The sequence below is a fragment of the Ictidomys tridecemlineatus genome, chromosome 8 (assembly GCF_052094955.1).
Source record: "Ictidomys tridecemlineatus isolate mIctTri1 chromosome 8, mIctTri1.hap1, whole genome shotgun sequence".
Classification (NCBI taxonomy): Eukaryota; Metazoa; Chordata; class Mammalia; order Rodentia; family Sciuridae; genus Ictidomys; species Ictidomys tridecemlineatus.
This window is the reverse complement of record NC_135484.1, coordinates 75,708,996-75,727,367: the sequence shown is the minus strand read 5'-3', so window position 1 is coordinate 75,727,367 and position 18,372 is coordinate 75,708,996. Positions and strand designations below refer to the sequence as shown.

Here is an 18,372-nt window from a genome sequence, read left to right as displayed (position 1 = left end):
AAGTTCAATGTCAACATGTTGCAGGATTGGCCTCTTCAGAGGCCTCTCTCTTTGGCTTTTGTAGATGGCCATCTTCTCCCTTTGTATTTATTGGTCTTCACTCTGTGTGTGCTTATGTCCTAATTTCCTCCTCTTAAAAAGACACCAGTCAGGGGCTGGGGTTATGGCTCAGTGTCAGAGCACTTGCCTCACACATGTGAGGCCCTGGCTTCCATCCTGAGCACCACATAAAAATAGGTAAACAAAAATAAAGATAATGTGTCCCTGTATAACTATAAATAAATAAATAAATAAATAAATAAATAAATAAATAAAGGACACCAGTCATATTGAATTTGGGTCAGTCTTATGACCTCACTTTAATGACCTTTTAAAAGATTCTGTCTCCAAATAATAATCACATTGAAGTAATAGGTATTATGACTTTGATTTATGAATTGGGCAGGGCACTGGGCGGGGGTGATATTGGCAAAGATCAGTCTATAACAAATACTCAATCCAGAGGCCCTGTGTTTTACCTTTTCTGGTAAGTAAACTTCTCATATTTTGCCAGGATGGAAGAATTTCAGTTATATGGTTCTGTTAAGTAGGGGAGGACTTCAGAGCAGTGGGAGAGCATCCCTGTTTCCTTCATCCACAAAGTGGTTTCAGCTCCACCTTGGTTCTGTTTCTCGACATAGTTGTTCTTGCCAATTTCTAAGTCTTAAAGGAATTTTGTATTACAATGTGTTAGTTTTTGGCTTTTTATACTTCTCATTTAGGATTCAGCATTTTTGGGTCCGCTGAGTTAATTACCAATCATCTCTTTGCCTTGTTAGCTCCTGAATTTGTTATATTTTCTTCTTTTATTTGTATTCTCTTATGCCTTAAAAAACAACCAAACCACATGTACACAACCTTTTTGTTGTTATTGGAGGGGTTCAGAAGGAACTAACTACATGTACTCAGTTTACCATCTTTAAAATACTTAAAATTATTATAAATATTTTGAATTATTATATAAGCTAGAGTTAACCTAATTGTTTTTCCTACTCTCACCACTCAACACAGAACATTTCTATCACTACAATGTGTAAGGGTTTCTCTCCACCAACAGCCAATTCTCTGCTGACATTAACTGGTTATCTTATAACTCAATTTTGATGCTAACTGGAGTTAAGGCATACCCATCATGTTAAGGTCTTAGTCCCACCCTTACTCTGATCTCAGTTACAAGCCTGTGCTTTTGACTAACTGCCTATAATCAGGGTTCTATTACCCCTTCCTTGGGTTCAAAAAATTGCTAGATAAAATACTTATTTATGTTTATCTTTTTATCAAAAAGGATATTGCAGCACCAAAATAGACATGTAGGCCAGTGGTACAGAATAGAAGACACATAGAGACAAACCCACATAAATACAGTTATCTTATACTAGACAGAGACACCAAAAATACATATTGGAGAAAAGATAGTGTCTTCGACAAATGGTTCTGGGAAAACAGGAAATTTGTATGGAGCAAAATGAAACTAAACCCCTATCTCTCACCATGAACAAAAATCAACTCAAAGTGGATCAAGGACCCTACACCTAACAGAAGAAAAACTAGACCAAAATCTTCATCATGTCAGATTAGGCCCTGACTTCCTTAACAAGACTCCTAAAGTACAAGAAATAAAATTATGAATCAACAAATGGGATACATTCAAACTAAAAAGCTGATTCTCAGCAAAAGAAACAATCAAGTGAACAGAGAGCCCACATTTTGGGAGAAAATTTTTGCTACACACACATCAGATAGAGCACTAATATCCAGAATATATAAAGAACTCAAAAAACTTAATACCAAAAAACAAACAATCCAATCAATAAATGGGCTAAGGAGCTGAACAGACACTTTTTAGAAGAAGATGTACAATCAATCGACAAATATATGAAAAAATGTTCAACATTTCTAGTAATTTAGAGAAATGCAAATTAAAACTACCCCAAGATTTCATTTTACGGCAGTCAGAATGGCAGTTATCAAGAATACAAACAACAGTCAATGTTGGCCAGGATGTGGGGGAAAAGGCATACTCGTACATTGCTGGTGGAACTGAAAATTGGTGTAGCCAATCTGGAAAGCAGTATGGAGATTCCTTAGAAAACTTGGAATGGAGCCACCATTTGACCCAGCTGTCCCACTCCTTGCTCTATACTCAAAGGACTTAAAAACAGCATACTGTAGTGACACAGCCATCAGTGTTCAAAGCAGCACAATTCACAATAGCCAAACTATGGAACCAACCTACATACCCTTCAATAGATGAATGGAAAAAAATTGTGGTATGTATACACAATAGAATATTATTCAACAATAAAAGAGAATAAAGTTATGGCATTTGCAGGTAAATGGATGGAGTTAAAGAATATCATGCTAAGCGAAGTAAGCCAATCCCAAGAAACCAAAGGCTGAATGTTTTGTCTGATAAGTGGATACTAATCCATAAAGGGGGTGGGGCATGGGATGAGTGGAAGAACTTTGGATGGGGCAAAGGGAAGTGGGGATGGGACATGGGGGTAGGAAAGATGGTGGAATGAGACGGACATCATTACCCTAGGTGCATGTATGATTGTACAAATGGTGTAACCCTACTTTGGGTACAACCAAAGAAGTAAAAAATTGTGCTCCATTTGTGTACAATGAATGGAAGAGCATTCTGCTGTCATATATAACTTAGTAGAACAAATAAATTAATTAAAAAATAAAAAAGGATATTGTAAAGAATATAGATAATTTATCTATAATTTGTTAAATGAAAGAGAGGCAGATGTGAGCAAAGTTTGTGAGAATGGGAGTGGACTTTCCATTCCCTCTAAGAATGCACCACTGTATTTTCAGCCATCTAGAAACTCTCCAAACTACCTTTTTGTGTTTCTTTGGAGGATTCATTCCACAAGCATGATTAATTCCATCATTGGCATTATTGATCAATTCAACCTTCAGCCTTTCTGTAGATTGGGGGGCTAGAGCTGGAAGTTCCAATTTTCTAATCACATGGTTGGTTTCCCTGGCAACTAGCCCTTATCCTAAGGCAATCCAGGAATCTACTAAGAGTCATTTCCTTAAAACAAAAGATACTCTTATCACCCAGGAAATCCCAGGAACTTAGAACATCCATTTCAGGCATACCCATAAGTCAGGAAATTGTAAAGATTTTAGTAATTCTGTCAGGAAGTGGGATCAGTATGGGAAATTATTTTTTCCTGTAGAATAGAAAACATATACAAACCTGAGATTGAATAATACTTTTATAAAGAAACAAGCCAACAGGACAAGGTATATAATACAGACTGAACATAATTTGAACTAGCCTCAAGCAAGTTTGATATTGAATGACTACCTAAAGGAGGGAAATTTCAAGTGTTTTAAAAGTGAGTTCCATGGCTTTGAAGAAAATGAAAAATTATGAAGCACTTTTCAGGTCTGGCAACATATCATTACTGGACACATTGTGCCAGGTATTGTGCAGATTGTAGAGAAAAATGTAAGTAAGGGGATGAAAAATTTAAATAGATTAATTTTACTAGGGCAGGACGTCTGAATTTTGTAGAATTAGAGTGGAAGAGGGGATAATAGAGGATGATAGCATGATCTAGAAGAGCATAGGAAGGGGACAATGAAAGTGAAGAGATGCTGTTAGAATGAAATCCCATGCCCTGAAATTATCTATTATATAGTAATTGAAAAATCCTAGCAAACCAGATAAAAACCAAGTCCCAAAAAATAAGTAAGACTGAAAACCAACACTGACCTACATTTGGAAATAGAATGGCTGTTAACTCAGGTATTCTCTGTGATTTCCTGAGGCTATCCATGAATTCTTCAATTGATGCTGTAAAATTCTTTAGTACTGAACTACCATTTAAAAAAAAAAAAAACAACCATCAAGCAAGGAAGCTGTGCCTTTCTTGTGTGACATTGGAACCATGGAAGTATTTTTTAGTGAGGCAGTTTTTTTGCTTTTGAAAATGACTTTGATTGTAGGTGATAGTTCTTTTTGAAATAACAAAGGTAATTTCTTTTTTCTCCTTTCCCTTCCTTAAGTTATGAAAAAAGTTAGAGATTATTTTATTCGCTAACAAAGCTGAATATTTACATCATTATAATACTAGAATTAACTTGCTGTTGGAACCTCAAACATTCGTAGCCCATGATGTGGTTCTTAGGTTTTTAATGTGTATAACTAAAATGATTGACTTTAAAAGATTAATATGTTCACTTCATCTTATTGAAGTTTTTAAAGCTTAAAGAGTTGAAGTTGGAAAAGAAACATAAGTTGAAAACATTTAATAAAATGTCTTCTCGTAGAATTTATTTTCATTAAAGATTCAAATATAGCAAAGAAACATCAGAGAAGAAAAACTAATATTTAATTTTTTTACCTTTAATCCGAATGTAATAGGTATAATTTAAATTGTACTAATGGAATCAGACTTCCATTTATAATGCTTTCATTTATTTTTCCTTAACAGAGATAAAGATTATGAGTGAGCAGGGGTGTGTGTGTGTGTGTGTGTGTGTGTGTGTGTGAGAGAGAGAGAGAGAGAGAGAGAGAGAGAGAGAGAGAGAGAGAGAAAGAGAGAGAGAGAGCGCTAAAGAACCTGTAAAAGGTCAGAAATTAGTAAAAATTGGGTTGCTATTTTTATTTCCAGTGTAAAATTTTAATTGCTATTGCTTTTAACATGGATATCAAAGGTACTGTTAAAGATTCAAACAGTACAGTAAATTAGCCTTAAAAATTACTTTTTAAGATTGTGTCATAATTTTGATATGGCAACACACATGTATATATCTTAGGTTATATGTACACACACACACATATAAAATCTGTAACTATCTTTTGTTGTTTTTTGTTTGTTGGGTTTCATTTTTATGGTGCTGAGGATTGAGCCAGGGACACTACATCCCAGCACTCCCTTTTCAAATTGTTTTTGAGACAGGATCTCACTTAAGTTTTTAGACCAGCCTTGAACTTGAGATCCTGCTGCCTTAGCCTCCCAAATTGCTGGAATTGCAAGAATGTGTCACTGTTCCTGGCTATAACTGTCTTAAATTCAAGTTGAACCATCTAAAATTGCTGATATTTAACAATTTTTTTCCCTAGAAAAATGGCAGTTTCATGTTGTTTAACCTGTACTATCAGGAATTCTTTGCTGCTGACATCACACACATATGCAAACACACAGTGGAGTACTGTCTGTACTGTTAAGTGTGTATCCTTTACACACTACAAGCAGTCATTAACTCACACTTTCTGTAGGGCATGTGTTTTTACAAGTAAGCTGCTTGTCCTAGCAATAAACAGATGTTCTTGCACATATACCAAGAACCATTCTCCTATCTCCCTAGATCCAGCCCATACTGTGCAACCATGTCTCTTTACTACCCTGGGTAGTCATTCATAATTAGTAGAAATTAATAAATATTGTGAGTAACAGATAAAAATTTCATTGTGCTTTGTTCTATCCTTAAATTGTCTGATTTGCCCAATTGTCATAAAGTTGTTGCTTCACAATAACTGTAAGATATTTTGGCATCTTGTTAGCATATTTTCATTTCTATTACAATAGCCTGAATAAGAAATCTGAAGAAACACAGAGTAAATGAGGGCAGTATGTAATTGAGTAATAAATTCTGCATTAAAACATGAAATAGGAGAAGTTTAAAAACTTAGAATTCAAATGATTGAAACACTTCAGTATATAATTTGGCAGAATTATTAGTTATGGAACAAGAGAGAAATAGGCTTAGAAATGATGGAATTTAGTGACAGTCTTGCCAAACGGTTTTGTTGTCCAAGGGCTCTGCTGAATCCATTCTTTGAGAAAGAGCTTTCTTTCTTCCAATTTAAAGATAATGTTTAACTGTACAAAATTCTTTTTTTTTTTGAAAGATTCAGCTAACATCAGTTCACTTGCATTAGTAAAACATCTACATTTTAGGAGTATTTTTAACAATACTAGCCAAAACAAAAAGGAATCAATGTTTTATTGTGAATTATATCTACTACTTAAAAATTATGTATAAATTCTTAATCTCTGAGCATTCTGCTTTATCGTGTTTTACTTCAGTATTTAAATAGACATGCCTTTAAAATTTATCAACCCTTGTATTTAAAGATAGGTTGTGAATATACACACAAACGCAAATATATGGTTTGGGTGAGGATAATAAAACTATATTACTGGAAATTAAGTAAAAGCCCTATCAAAATTAGTGAACACACTGAATAATTAAACAAAATACATGTTATCTAATACTTTAAAAGAATATATAGTACCTCAAACTGCTTTTCTTCAGTGTGGGAAGATATCCTATTGACTTCATCAATTTGAGTTATTTTATCAGTATTCAAAATGTTAATAAACATTTATAACATTCTTAAATATAGTTTGTTCTTAGATGTTCTGAACATTTTCCCTGCCATCAAATTCACTACTCATTAATCCTTATCTTAGAACAAACAGTTAGCAAAGAGAAATTGGCCTGACTTCTGGCCTGATTGTGGCAACTTCTAAACAGAATGTCTTTTGTATTGTACTGAATGGTGGTAGGTTGTGTTTTGTTCCATGTGGACATATTTAGGTATTTATATATGTGCATTTTAATTGCTGCTGATATTGTGGTTGTTCCTTTTCCATAGACGGCATTTTTACTGTGTAGTTCCATAAATTGAATGGCTACAATGGTTTAGGAAGTTTTTATAGGGAAAAAAATGAGAAAAAATGGACTGTGAATTAGGAGATAAATAAATGATATTTAGGTAACAAAGTTATAATGCTTTGAAAAAGATATAATTGATTAGAACAATAAAAAATGGGAATAGTAAAAAAGAGACATAGCTGTGAAGAATCTTGACCTGATGAATTGGTTCCTTAATTTGGACATTAAATAGTCAGTACTGAGGAGGTTAAAGGTTGGAAGAATAATCTGCAAATATTTATGCTTGTACTAACATGGTTTCCATAAACAAGAAGACCCTAAAGAATGATATTTTCTGGTTCTCCAACATTTTAAACAAAGACTATGTAGTTGAAGCACAAAGCCCCAATAACTTCTTAGTTCATCTCCAACTGCCCTGAGATCTTGGGCAAGCTTTTTAACATTAAAAATATATATATAGTACCTCAAACTGCTTTTCTTCAGTGTGGGAAAAGAAGAATAACTAACTAAATGCTTTAAAAGTTCACTAAGCTCAAGGAGACCTTGACTTAAGGCAGTGTGGACCTAGTCCACTGTTGTTTCTGTTCTTTCTCCCATTGAAGACTTTGCCCGTGTTTTGTATTTTGGTCTTGTGAAATCCTGTTTTTTAGAAGTGAAGGGTTTTTTTCAAAATTAAGAGAAAAGTGTGCCCAATTATCATATTATCCTCAGTATTTCAGTGTTTCCCTGAGTTTTCTAATTTTTTTCCTTAATAAAATATGTATTTTATTAAAATAAATTTAATAAATTTCTTTTTACATACTTTATATTTACTGCAGCAAATTTTTTCTTTCAAATGCTAGAGTAGAAATTATCAAGTCAAAAAGATGAATAGTTTCATCCAGCAATAGAATTGTCAGGAAGACATGTATTAGATTTGATTAGGAAAAAGCACTGTGGCCCTCAGATGTGAACAAAGGATGCATCTGCCCTCGGGTTCCACACTTGGAGCATACCATGTGAGTGTTCTTCAGCCCCTTCCCACTGGGTGAGGAGTACACAAGTCTAAGACATGGCCACCTCTTTCCTTCAGCACCATGTTCTCATTATCTGAAACTTCGAAATTCCTTGCTCAAATGGCCCCAAATATAGTTCTGTCCAAGGGGTACCCAGGGCTGTTTATGAGGAGAGCTAGTAGATGAGCTTGGACCTATTGGCTCATGTATCCTCCCCTTTAGAAGGACCCACTCAGGGAGGAAAAAGAAGAGAAGGAGGCAGGCAGTAGAGGTCCAGGTCTTCTTCTGCCTTCTCACTGTGTGATGCCCTGAATAGTTTTAATGAACCCTGAATTTGAACCCAGCCTAGGACATTATGAGGGTACATATTTTAAGATACAACATAGCCAATACTGTATTTGACAGTTATTTGTCTGATTTATAATTGTTAACTATTTAGTCATACAGCATGAAAGTCTTCGATTGTAGTTTCTCCTTAGATCCCAGAAAATGTCTGGAGAAAGGGATAGGGAGATCATTTGAACCTTCATTTCTGGTTTGGCCTTTTAGGATATCTGCAAGGTAGTGTGCTACCCTGAAGATATCTGATACAAGCCTGGCACCAGAGTGAAGTGACTGGAAATGATGCCCCCTGTGTTTCGGTATGCAACAGTGCACTCGAAACCTAAGTACTTACTGAGCTACCATAGCAACAAGTGGAAAGATTGGATGACTGGGGTGTTTGGAAGCTATAGAGAAAGGGGAGTTTGATTCAGCTGTGGCCAGAATTATTTCTTAGGACTATTTTTGTTTCCCACTAACCACTGATAGCTGTTGGACCTTAACCTCCTAAGATTTGGAGTAAATCTTACTGTACCTATTTAAATATCTGGGGATGTGGGGTAGGGTGGAAGAATGTGAGAATAGAATAAGGAATGTATTATCAAGATTGATTCTTTCACATCTTCATAATATTATTTTATGAGAGAGGAAATAAGATTATCATTCTATTTTGGTATATTACTTATGTCCAAAAGAGAATTTAAAAGTTAAAATATTAATACTTTGAGAACTACTTCTGTGATAAAATTCCTGTAATATAAATGATATTCTTTTGATGAGTATATGAATAATTTTTCTGAGTTTAGGATATTAATTTCAAATATTCCTTTTATGGAAATCAATGTATATTGGTATTACAAACCTACCATGTTCAGGTTTGTGCTTCAATTAATTTTTCAGACAACAAAACTTATAACCCTTAAACATAAAAGTCCTTTTAGTTATTTTGGCAGTTAAAATGTCCTCTATAATTCATATACATATATATTAAAAATACTCAAACTGAAATACAAGAATATGATTTTCTTACCTTTATCAAAGAGATATTTCTAAATTTGCTTATTAGTGTTAATGCTATTAAATACTTGTGTTTCAAAGTTTTCCATTGTGTAAAGGATTTTAGAATAAAATGTGTTCATTATCAAATATTTTTGACAAATGCAGTTAATATACTTGTAAATCTAAAGCCTAAATGATGAAATTATTTAAAAAGTAAATTTAAGATGAATAAGGTTTTATATTGATTTTTTTTAATAAATGACAACAGAATGCATTATGATTTATATTATACCTATAGGGCACAATTTTTCATATCTCTCTATATAAAGTATGTTCACACCAATTCATGTTTTCATACATGTACTTTGGATAATAATGATCATCATATTCCACTATCATTGATAACCCCTGCTCCTCCCTTCCCCTCCCACCCCTCTGTCCTATCTAGAGTTCATCTATTCCTCCCATGTTCCCCCTCCCTACCCCATTATGAATCAGCCTCCTTATATCAGAGAAAACATTCGGCATTTGTTTTTTTGGGATTAGCTAACTTCACTTAGCATTATCTTCTCCAATTCCATCCATTTACCTGCAAATGCCATGATTTTATTCTCTTTTATTGATGAGTAATATTCCATTGTGTATATATGCCACATTTTTTAATCCATTCATCTATTGAAGGGCATCTAGGTTGGTTCCACAATTTAGCTATTGTGAATTCTTCTTCTATAAATATGGATGTGGTTGTGTCCCTGTAGTATACTGGTTTTTAAGTCCTTTGGGTATAGACGCAAGAGAGAGATAGCTGGGTCAAATAGTGATTCCATTCCCAGATTTCCAAGGAATCTCCATACTGCTTGCCATATTGGCTGCACCAATTTGTAGTCCCACCAGCAGTGTATAAGTGTACCTTTTCCGCCACATCCTTGCCAACACTTACTGTTGTTTGTCTTCATAATAGCTGCCATTCTGACAGGAGTGAGATGAAAAACTCATCTTAGTTTTGATTTGCATTTCTCTAATTGCTGGCAATGATGAACATTTTTTCATATATTTGTTGGATTGTATACCCTCTTCTGAGAAGTGTCTGTTCAGGTCCTTGGCCCATTTATTGATTGGGTTATTTGGTTTTTTTGGTGTTTAGCTTTTTGAGTTCATATATCCTAGAGTTTAGTGCTCTATCTGATATGTGAGGGGTAAAGATTTGCTCCCAGGATGTAGGCTGTCTATTCACCTCACAGATTGTTTGTTTTGCCAAGAAGAAACTTTTTAGTTTGAATCCATCCCATTTTTTGATTCTTAATTTTAATTCTTATGCTATAGGGGTCTTATTAAGAAAGTTGGGGCCTAATTCGACAGGAAGAAGATTAGGGCCTACTTTTTCTTCTATTAGATGTAGTGTTTCTGCTTTAATTCCTAGGTCCTTGATCCATTTTGAGTTGAGTTTTGTGCATTTTGAGAGATAGGGGTTTAATTTCATTTTGTTGCATATAGATTTCTAGTTTTCCCAGCACCATTTGTTGAAGAGGCTATCTTTTCTCCATTGTATGTTTTTGATGCCTTTGTCTAATATAAGATAATTGTAATTTTCTGGGTTAGTCTCTGTGTCCTCTATTCTGTACTATTGATCTATCAGTCTGTTTTGGAGCCAATACCATGATGGTTTTGTACTATTGCTCTGTAGTATACTTTAGCGATACCATCTGCTTTACTCTTCCTGCTAAGGATTTCTTTATTTTTCCAGATGAATTTCATGATTGCATTTTCTATTTCTATGAGGAATGTCATTGGGATTTTGATCAGAATTGCATTAAATCTGTATAGTGCTTTTGGTAGTATGATCATTTTGATAATATTAAATCTGCCTATCCAAGAACAAGGTAGATATTTCCATCTTCTAATGTCTTCTTTGATTTCTTTCTTTAGGGTTCTGTAGTTTTCATTGTATAGATCTTTTACCTCTTTTGTTAAGTTGATTCCCAAGTGTTTTTTTTTTTTGAGACTATTGTAAATGGGATAGTTTTCCTCATTTCCATTTCATAGGATCTATCACTGATATACAGAAATGCCTTTGATTTATGGGTGTTGATTTTATATTCTGCTACTTTGCTGAATTCAAGTACTAGTTCTAGAAGTTTTCTGGTGGAGCTTTTTGGGTCTTCTAGGTGTAGAATCATATCGTCAGTAAATAGTGCTAGTTTAAGCTCTTCTTTTCTATACGTATCCCTTTAATTTCTTTCATCTGTCTAATTGTTCTGGCCAGTGTTTCAAGAACTATTAAATTGAAGTGGTTAAAGAAGGCATCTCTATCTTGTTCCAATTTTTAGAGGGAATGCCTTCAATTTTTCTCCATTTAGAATGATGTTAGCCTGGGGTGTAGTGTAGATAGCCATATTTATGATGTTGAAATATGTTTCTGTTATCCCTGGTTTTTCTAGTGTTTTGAACACGAAGGGGTGCTATATTTTGTCAGATGGTTTTCCTGCATCTATTGAGATGATCATATGATTCTTATCTTTGAGTCTATTGATTCTTATTTTTGAGTCTATTGATTTCCGTATGTTGAACCAACTTTGCATCCGTAGCATGAATCCCACTTGATCATGGTGCACTATCTTTTTGACATGTTTTTGTATTCAATTTGTCAGAATTTTATTGAGAATTTTTTGCATCTATGTTCATTAGAGATATTGATCTGAAGTTTCTTTCTTTGGTGTGTCTTTACCTGATTTTGGAATCAGGGTGATAGTGGCCTCAAAGAATGAGTTTGGAAATGCTCCCTCTTTTTCTATTTCCTGAAGTAAATTGAAGACTATTGGTATTAGTTCTTCTTTAAAGGTCTTATAGAACTCAGTTTTATATCCATTCGGTCCTGGGCTTTTCTTGGTTGGTTGGCTTCTGATGCTATCTTCTATTTCATCACTTGATATTGGTCTGTTTAAATTGTGTATATCATCCTGATTCAATTTGGGCAAATCATATGACTTCAGAAATTTGTCAATGCCTTCAATATCTTCTATGTTTTTGGAGTATAAGTTTTCAAAATAATTTCTAATTATCTTCTGTATTTCTGTATAGTCTGTTCAGTATGCTGGTATTTTGAGTTTTCTCTCTCCTTCTCTTTATTAGTTTAGCTAAAGGTCTGTCAATTTTAGTTATTTTTTCAAAGAACCAACTTTTTGTTTTGTCAATTTTTTCAATTGTTTTATTTTGTTTCAGTTTCATCTCTAATTTTAATTATTTCTTGCCTTCTACTATTTTCCGTGTTGATTTCTTCTTCTTTTTCTAGGGCTTTCAAATGTAATGTTAGTCATTTATTTGTTGACTTTTTCTTCTTTTAAGGAATGAACTCCATGCAATGAACTTTCCTCTTAGTACTGTTTTCATAGTGTCCCAGAGATTTTGATATGTTGTGTCTATGTTCTCATTGACCTCTAAGAATTTTTTAATCTCCTCCTTGATGTCTTCTGTAACCCATTGTTCATTCAGTAGCCTATTTTTTAATCTCGAGGTGTTAGAGTAATTTTTATTTTTTATTTTGTCATTGATTTCCAATTTCATTCCATTATGATCTGATAAAGTGCAGGGTAGTACCTCTACTTTTGTGTATTTTCTAAGAGTTGCTTTGTGGCATATTATATGATCTATTTTAGAGAGGATCCATGTGCTGCTGAGAAAAAAGTGTATCTGCTTGATGCAGGATGAAATATTCTATATATGTCAGTTAAGTCAAAGTTATTAATTGTACTATTGAAAACTATAGTTTCTTTATTCAACTTTTGTTTGGAAGCTCTATCCAGTAGTGAGAGAGTTGTGTTAAAATCACCCAAGATGTTTGTGTTGTGGTCAATTTGACTGTTGAACTTGAGAAGAATTTGTTTGATGAACATATGTGCTCCATTGCTTGGGACATATATTTTTATGATTGTTATGTCTTGTTGGTATATGGATCCCTTGTAATGTAATGTCCATATTTATCCCTTTTGATTAACTTTGGCTTGAAGTCTACTTTATTTATTTAAGTCTACTTTATTTAAGTCTACTTTATTTCATACAAGGATGGAAACCCCTGCTTGCTTCCTCAGTCCACATGAGTGCTATGATTTTTCCTAGCCTTTCACCTTCAATCTGTGTATGTCTTTTCCTAACAGATGAGTCTCCTGGAGGCAGCATATTGTTGGGTCTTTTTTTAATCCAATCTGCTACCTATGTCTTTTGATTAGTGAGTTTAAGCCATTAACATTCAGGGTTATTATTGAGACATGGTTTGTATTCTCAGCCATACTTGTTTATTTTTGTTATTTAACTTGACTTGATTTTCTTCTTTGATAAGTTTTTTCCTGTAGAGTACTACCTCCCTGAGCTGATTTTCATTTTTGTTTTTCGTTTCCTCTTCATAGAATATTTTTCCAAGGATGTTCTGTAGTGCCGGTTTTCTAGCTATAAATTACTTTCACTTTTGTTTATCATGGAAGGTTTTTATTTCATTACCCAATCTAAAGCTTAATTTTGCTGGATACAGGATTCTTGGTTGGCATCCATTTTCTTTCACAGCTTGATACATGTTGTTCCAGCATCTTCTAGATTTCACAGACTGTGTTGAAAAATCTCCTGTTGTCCTAATTGATTTTCCCCTATATGTAATATGATTCCTTTCTCTCGTGGCTTTTAAAATTCTCTCCTTATTCTGTGTATTGGGCATTTTTATTATATTGTGCCTTGATGTGGATTTGTTGTGATTTTGTACATTTGACAAAAAGGCTTCTTGGATTTGGATTTATAATTCATTTTCTTATTTGGAATGTTTTCTGATATTATTTCATTGAATAGATTATTCATTCTTTTGGTTTGGACCTCTATGGCTTCTTCTATTCCAATAACTCTTAAATTTGGTCTTTTTATGTTATACCATATTTCTTGAATGTTCTGCTCATGATTTCTTACCATTATCACTGTGTGGTCTACTTTCTTTTCAAGATTATATATTTTGTCTTCATTGTTTGATGTCCTATCTTCCAAGTGGCCTTCTCTGTTGGTGATGCTTTCATTTGAGCTTTTACTTTGGCTTATTATTTCTTTCATTTCAAGAATTTCTGCTTAATTTTTTTTAGAACCTCTATCTCTCTTTTGAGGTAATCTTTTGCTTCTTGTATTTATATAGGTACTTGTCGAAATGATCTTTCACTGCCTTTATTTGCTCTCTTATATCTTCCTTGAGTTCACAGAATATTTAATCATGTACATCCTGAACTCCTCTATAATTTCTTCTGCTGTGGCTGCCAAGGATTCTAATAATGTGGTGTCTTGATTGGTTTGGGGCACTTTCTTCCCTTGTCTTTTTATGTTGCTCCTGTGTCTTCTCTTCTAGCTCTGTGAGTCCGGGGTGTTATTGGTTTTACCCTATAGGTTTCTGGTGCTCTTGTAGGGTTCCAAAACTTCTCCTTTGTGGTGAAGGACAATGTTAACAGATCCCAATATTAAAAATATACCACCTATGAACAATTTGTTGTTATTCAGACATTTAGAGTTTGGACTCAATGTACAGAATGTTGGATTCGATTATTATCTATAATATAATCAGTATTTTTGTAAAAGGGTTTACAGTTGCTGATGGTGGACAATGAACTGGGGGTGGAAAATAGGACGATATACTGAAGAGGTGTCATGGGAGGATCTAGAGTATATATATATATATATATATATATATATATATATATCTTAGGAAGTGTGAAAGAAATCTAATGAAGAGTAGCAAGAGAATAAACAGGAAGTAATTTAGGGTAGACAAGTACATGGGAAGACAATAGAGTGCATAAAACAAACACACGTAAGTATTTAGAAAAATAAAGGATGTTAAAATAGTAAAAATTGAAGGGGGAAAGAAAAAAGAAAAAAAAGGCATATACAACACCTCTATATTATATATTATTCAAATAATTCGGTCCTCAAAATCCTATTTCATGCAAAGTTCTTGGTTTCACATATGTTGGGGATGTGAGAGTGGGAGGATAGAGAGGTAGAAGAAGAAGAAAAAAAATACTCGGAGGAAGAAACCAGAATTGTTGCTAGTTTTAGAGACCCTTTTGTTCCTGCTTCTCTTCTCATCCAATAGGTGGGTTGTCTATTGCAAGCTGGTGTCTGCCTTCAGGGTTATGGAGGTAACCAGGCTGGGAAGGCTGGTCCTTGTGCAGGGTGCCTAAAAGCAGGGAGTTGCACCTGCCAGTCCCTACGGAGAGACTGCACCTCACAGGTCTCTTTTTGGGATGGCTGGTATGACTTGTGTGCCCATTATTATCTCCCTATCTTGCCTGGAAAATTCCCAGTTCCTGGTCTCTCTGTTAGCCTCTAAACTTTAGCCCCATCTCCCTGTCCCTTAGGAGTTTCCGATTGAGGGACCTCTCACACTGGGTCTCCCTTGGGTGGTACCCTGGTCACACTGCACAAGTGTCCAACTGAGAGTTGTTTTGTGTTGGGCAGCTACTATGTTGAATTACTGCCGCTAGGGAGAGAGGGAGTTGGAAACTAGGTAACTGGCCAGCTGGAGATCTGATCTGGGAGTTGCCCCCACCAAATATGACAAGGAGGTTGAGCAAAGATGGAGGCATTCTTCTTCCAGTGCTGGGGTGTCTAGTCGGTGGGGGAGGCTTGGAGATGGCGTTATGCTGTGGGTAGGTAGCAGCTGAGTGTCCTGCGTGGGAGCGGAGCAAAGTCTGGGAGTTCTGCAGAGGTGCTGATAGGTGATTCTGCTTGTGAGCCCTGTGCTCGAACTCTGGGAGTCCTGCACGAATGCTAACACCTGTAGCCCTGCGTGGGGTCATAGCGCTGGTGATTTCTGCTGGAGAGAAGCTGTATAGCGTCCTCTAAAACCTAAATAAGGTTTTAGAATGTAGATCTCTCAGAAAATAAAATGAAAAAAAAGTCCTTATAATACCAGTAAATTTTTAAATGTATAGGGATATTAGTTTGAATTAAAGCTTTCTAGAGAGCAAAACTGAGTATGTGCTTTGACTTAGCAGTCTAGTATTATAATTTACGTTTCCGTAAGAGAAAAATGCATTGCTTTCTAGGTTTGTACTACAGAAAATGCCAGTTAATTTCCAAGGAAGACGTTACTCATGATACAAAACTTTTCTGTTTGATGCTTCCACCAAGCACTCATCTTCAGGTGCCAATTGGGCAACATGTTTACCTCAAGCTAACTATTACAGGTAAGACAAATGGAGGCTTTGGGGAAACACTTTCTTCTTTTGTAAACAGGTCAAAATGATACTAATCTATTTAGGAAGCAGTCATTTAAGTTATTGATAAATGTTTCTGGGTAGCTAGATTTCATGTTAGCCTGAAACTAGGTTTTTGGATACAGTGTTTTCTATGTATTGGAATTAGAGTGTTCCACATCATCATATGGAACAAAGAAATTGCTCCTAGTCAGAGAGATGGTTTCATCAGCATTGTCATTTATTACTAACCAAACTCTAGAAGAAAGGTGAAGGGGTACAGACTGGCCCTCCAAAAAGATTAATTCTAGAAATTCACTAGCATCTCATAGTAGGAGCTAATTATGTGTATATCACTTATGAAGTTGAATTTATAATATTCAAAACAAGTGAATGACTAAAAATGATTTCCTTATGTGCACCACCAGAATAAGAAGCTCTAAAAATGTATTCCTTGCTGTGCAAATTCTTTTTCCCTCACTTTCATCCTGAAATTATCTCACTTGTTTTAAATACCCTTATTGGTATTCAGTGTTTTATTGGCCTTTTGAAGCTTCAAAAGGTAAAATACTAATGTCATGTAGTGTTTCCAGCAGTCAGTCTAACAGACTATCAAACAGGATTTGGTAGATATGGAATATTATGATGGCATAAGTTTTCCTCTACATCATCACTAATCTTAGGTTACCATTCAAAAACTGGTATCTTCCTCAGGGTAGTTATTACTAATGCATTTTAATTTGCATATAAATTAATTTTGTATATGTCAAGGAGCCATGTAGTAAATTTTGGTCATGATTCTTCTTTTTAGAATTTGGTTAGCATGAATTCTAATTTTCCTTTTTTTAAAAAAACTATATTTTTAGAAATAGTTGGATTAACTATTCTTTTTATTGGATTAACATTGGATTAATATTCTTTTATTCACTTACCAAAGTAATATATAATGTTAAATTGTTTTAATCAATTTAAATATATAAAATAAAAAGTGAAATCTTCTCTTTCTCTCCCCAAATAGTTTGTCACTACTAACTATTGTTAAATATTTATGTATAATTGGAGTTATTATGTAAATACTTTATATATATATCCATGGAAAATATTAAGACCATTTTTATTGTGACCTATTACATGCTGACAGAATAGATGATTGTCTAAATTTGTTAGCATATCCTTATTAGTTTAGACCACATTTAATAAAAGCAGATTGTCTATATTATAGGAAAATAGTGATTTGTTAAAAATAGTTCAATATTTATAGGTTTCAGGTATATATAAGTATACTGCATATATGTAAAGCATATAATTAGAATTATGTGCCCATTAATTTTAAATATATACTGATAGCATTGTAAAATTTGTATGCTTCATCCTCTTTAAGAGCTTTTTCGATTTTAATTTCTGTGCTTATTTTTTTTTCTAGGTACAGAAATAGTAAAGCCATATACTCCTGTGTTTGATTCCTTACTTTCAGAGTTCAAAGAACCAGTTCTTCCCAATAATAAATACATCTACTTTTTGATTAAAATCTATCCTGCTGGACTCTTTACACCAGAACTTGATCATCTTCAGATTGGTTAGTAATTTTTCATTTTTGCACAAACTTCATTTGCGCTCTAGATTATATCAAATACCCTGTAGTTATCTCCATGTCCATTAAATGTCTTAAACTCAACATGCCTACAACCACAGTCATTTTCTCTTCATTCTGTATTCCACATTCCCTATCTTTATTATTTGCAGCATCACTGTTCACACTTGACCCAGTCTGGTGACTTGAGTCATCCTTGAGTTTTTCCGTTTTCTCTCTCTCTGAATCAGCCACTAGGTTCTATTGAGGCTACCTCCCAGTGAATTTTTAATCTTTCCTCCATATCACTTTTGCCACCCTCTAAATGCAAGTCTTCATCCCTTCTTCTTGACCTCTAACTGGTCTTTCACACTTGACTCTTAACTGGTCTTTCTCTTCTGTTTATTAAATTCTCCAATTCTTTCTCCATGTTTTCCTGAGAACAGATTTAACCATGTTGTTCTGGGATCTCAGTGGGTCCCTGTTACCTGCGTTGATTATATCTTCTGCATGACCTATACAGCCTGTGATGATGTGTCAAGTTTCATCTCTTGCTTTACAAAAAATACTTGTTCCTCTT

General features: G+C 34.4%; 1 protein-coding gene across 4 annotated transcripts in view; it reads left to right on the top strand.

Annotated features, from left to right (window-relative positions):
• Nucleotides 1–18,372, top strand: part of Cyb5r4 (cytochrome b5 reductase 4) — a 101,177-nt gene that overhangs the window by 51,734 nt on the left and 31,071 nt on the right. For 3 of the 4 annotated variants that reach the window (XM_021726039.3, XM_040283036.2, XM_005324749.4), the window contains 2 exons: nt 16,073–16,213; nt 17,646–17,798. In XM_021726039.3, the coding sequence (XP_021581714.2) occupies nt 16,073–16,213; nt 17,646–17,798 (294 nt within the window). The remainder of the gene's footprint in view (nt 1–16,072; nt 16,214–17,645; nt 17,799–18,372) is intronic. The other variant, XM_021726040.3, reaches the window with a different exon arrangement.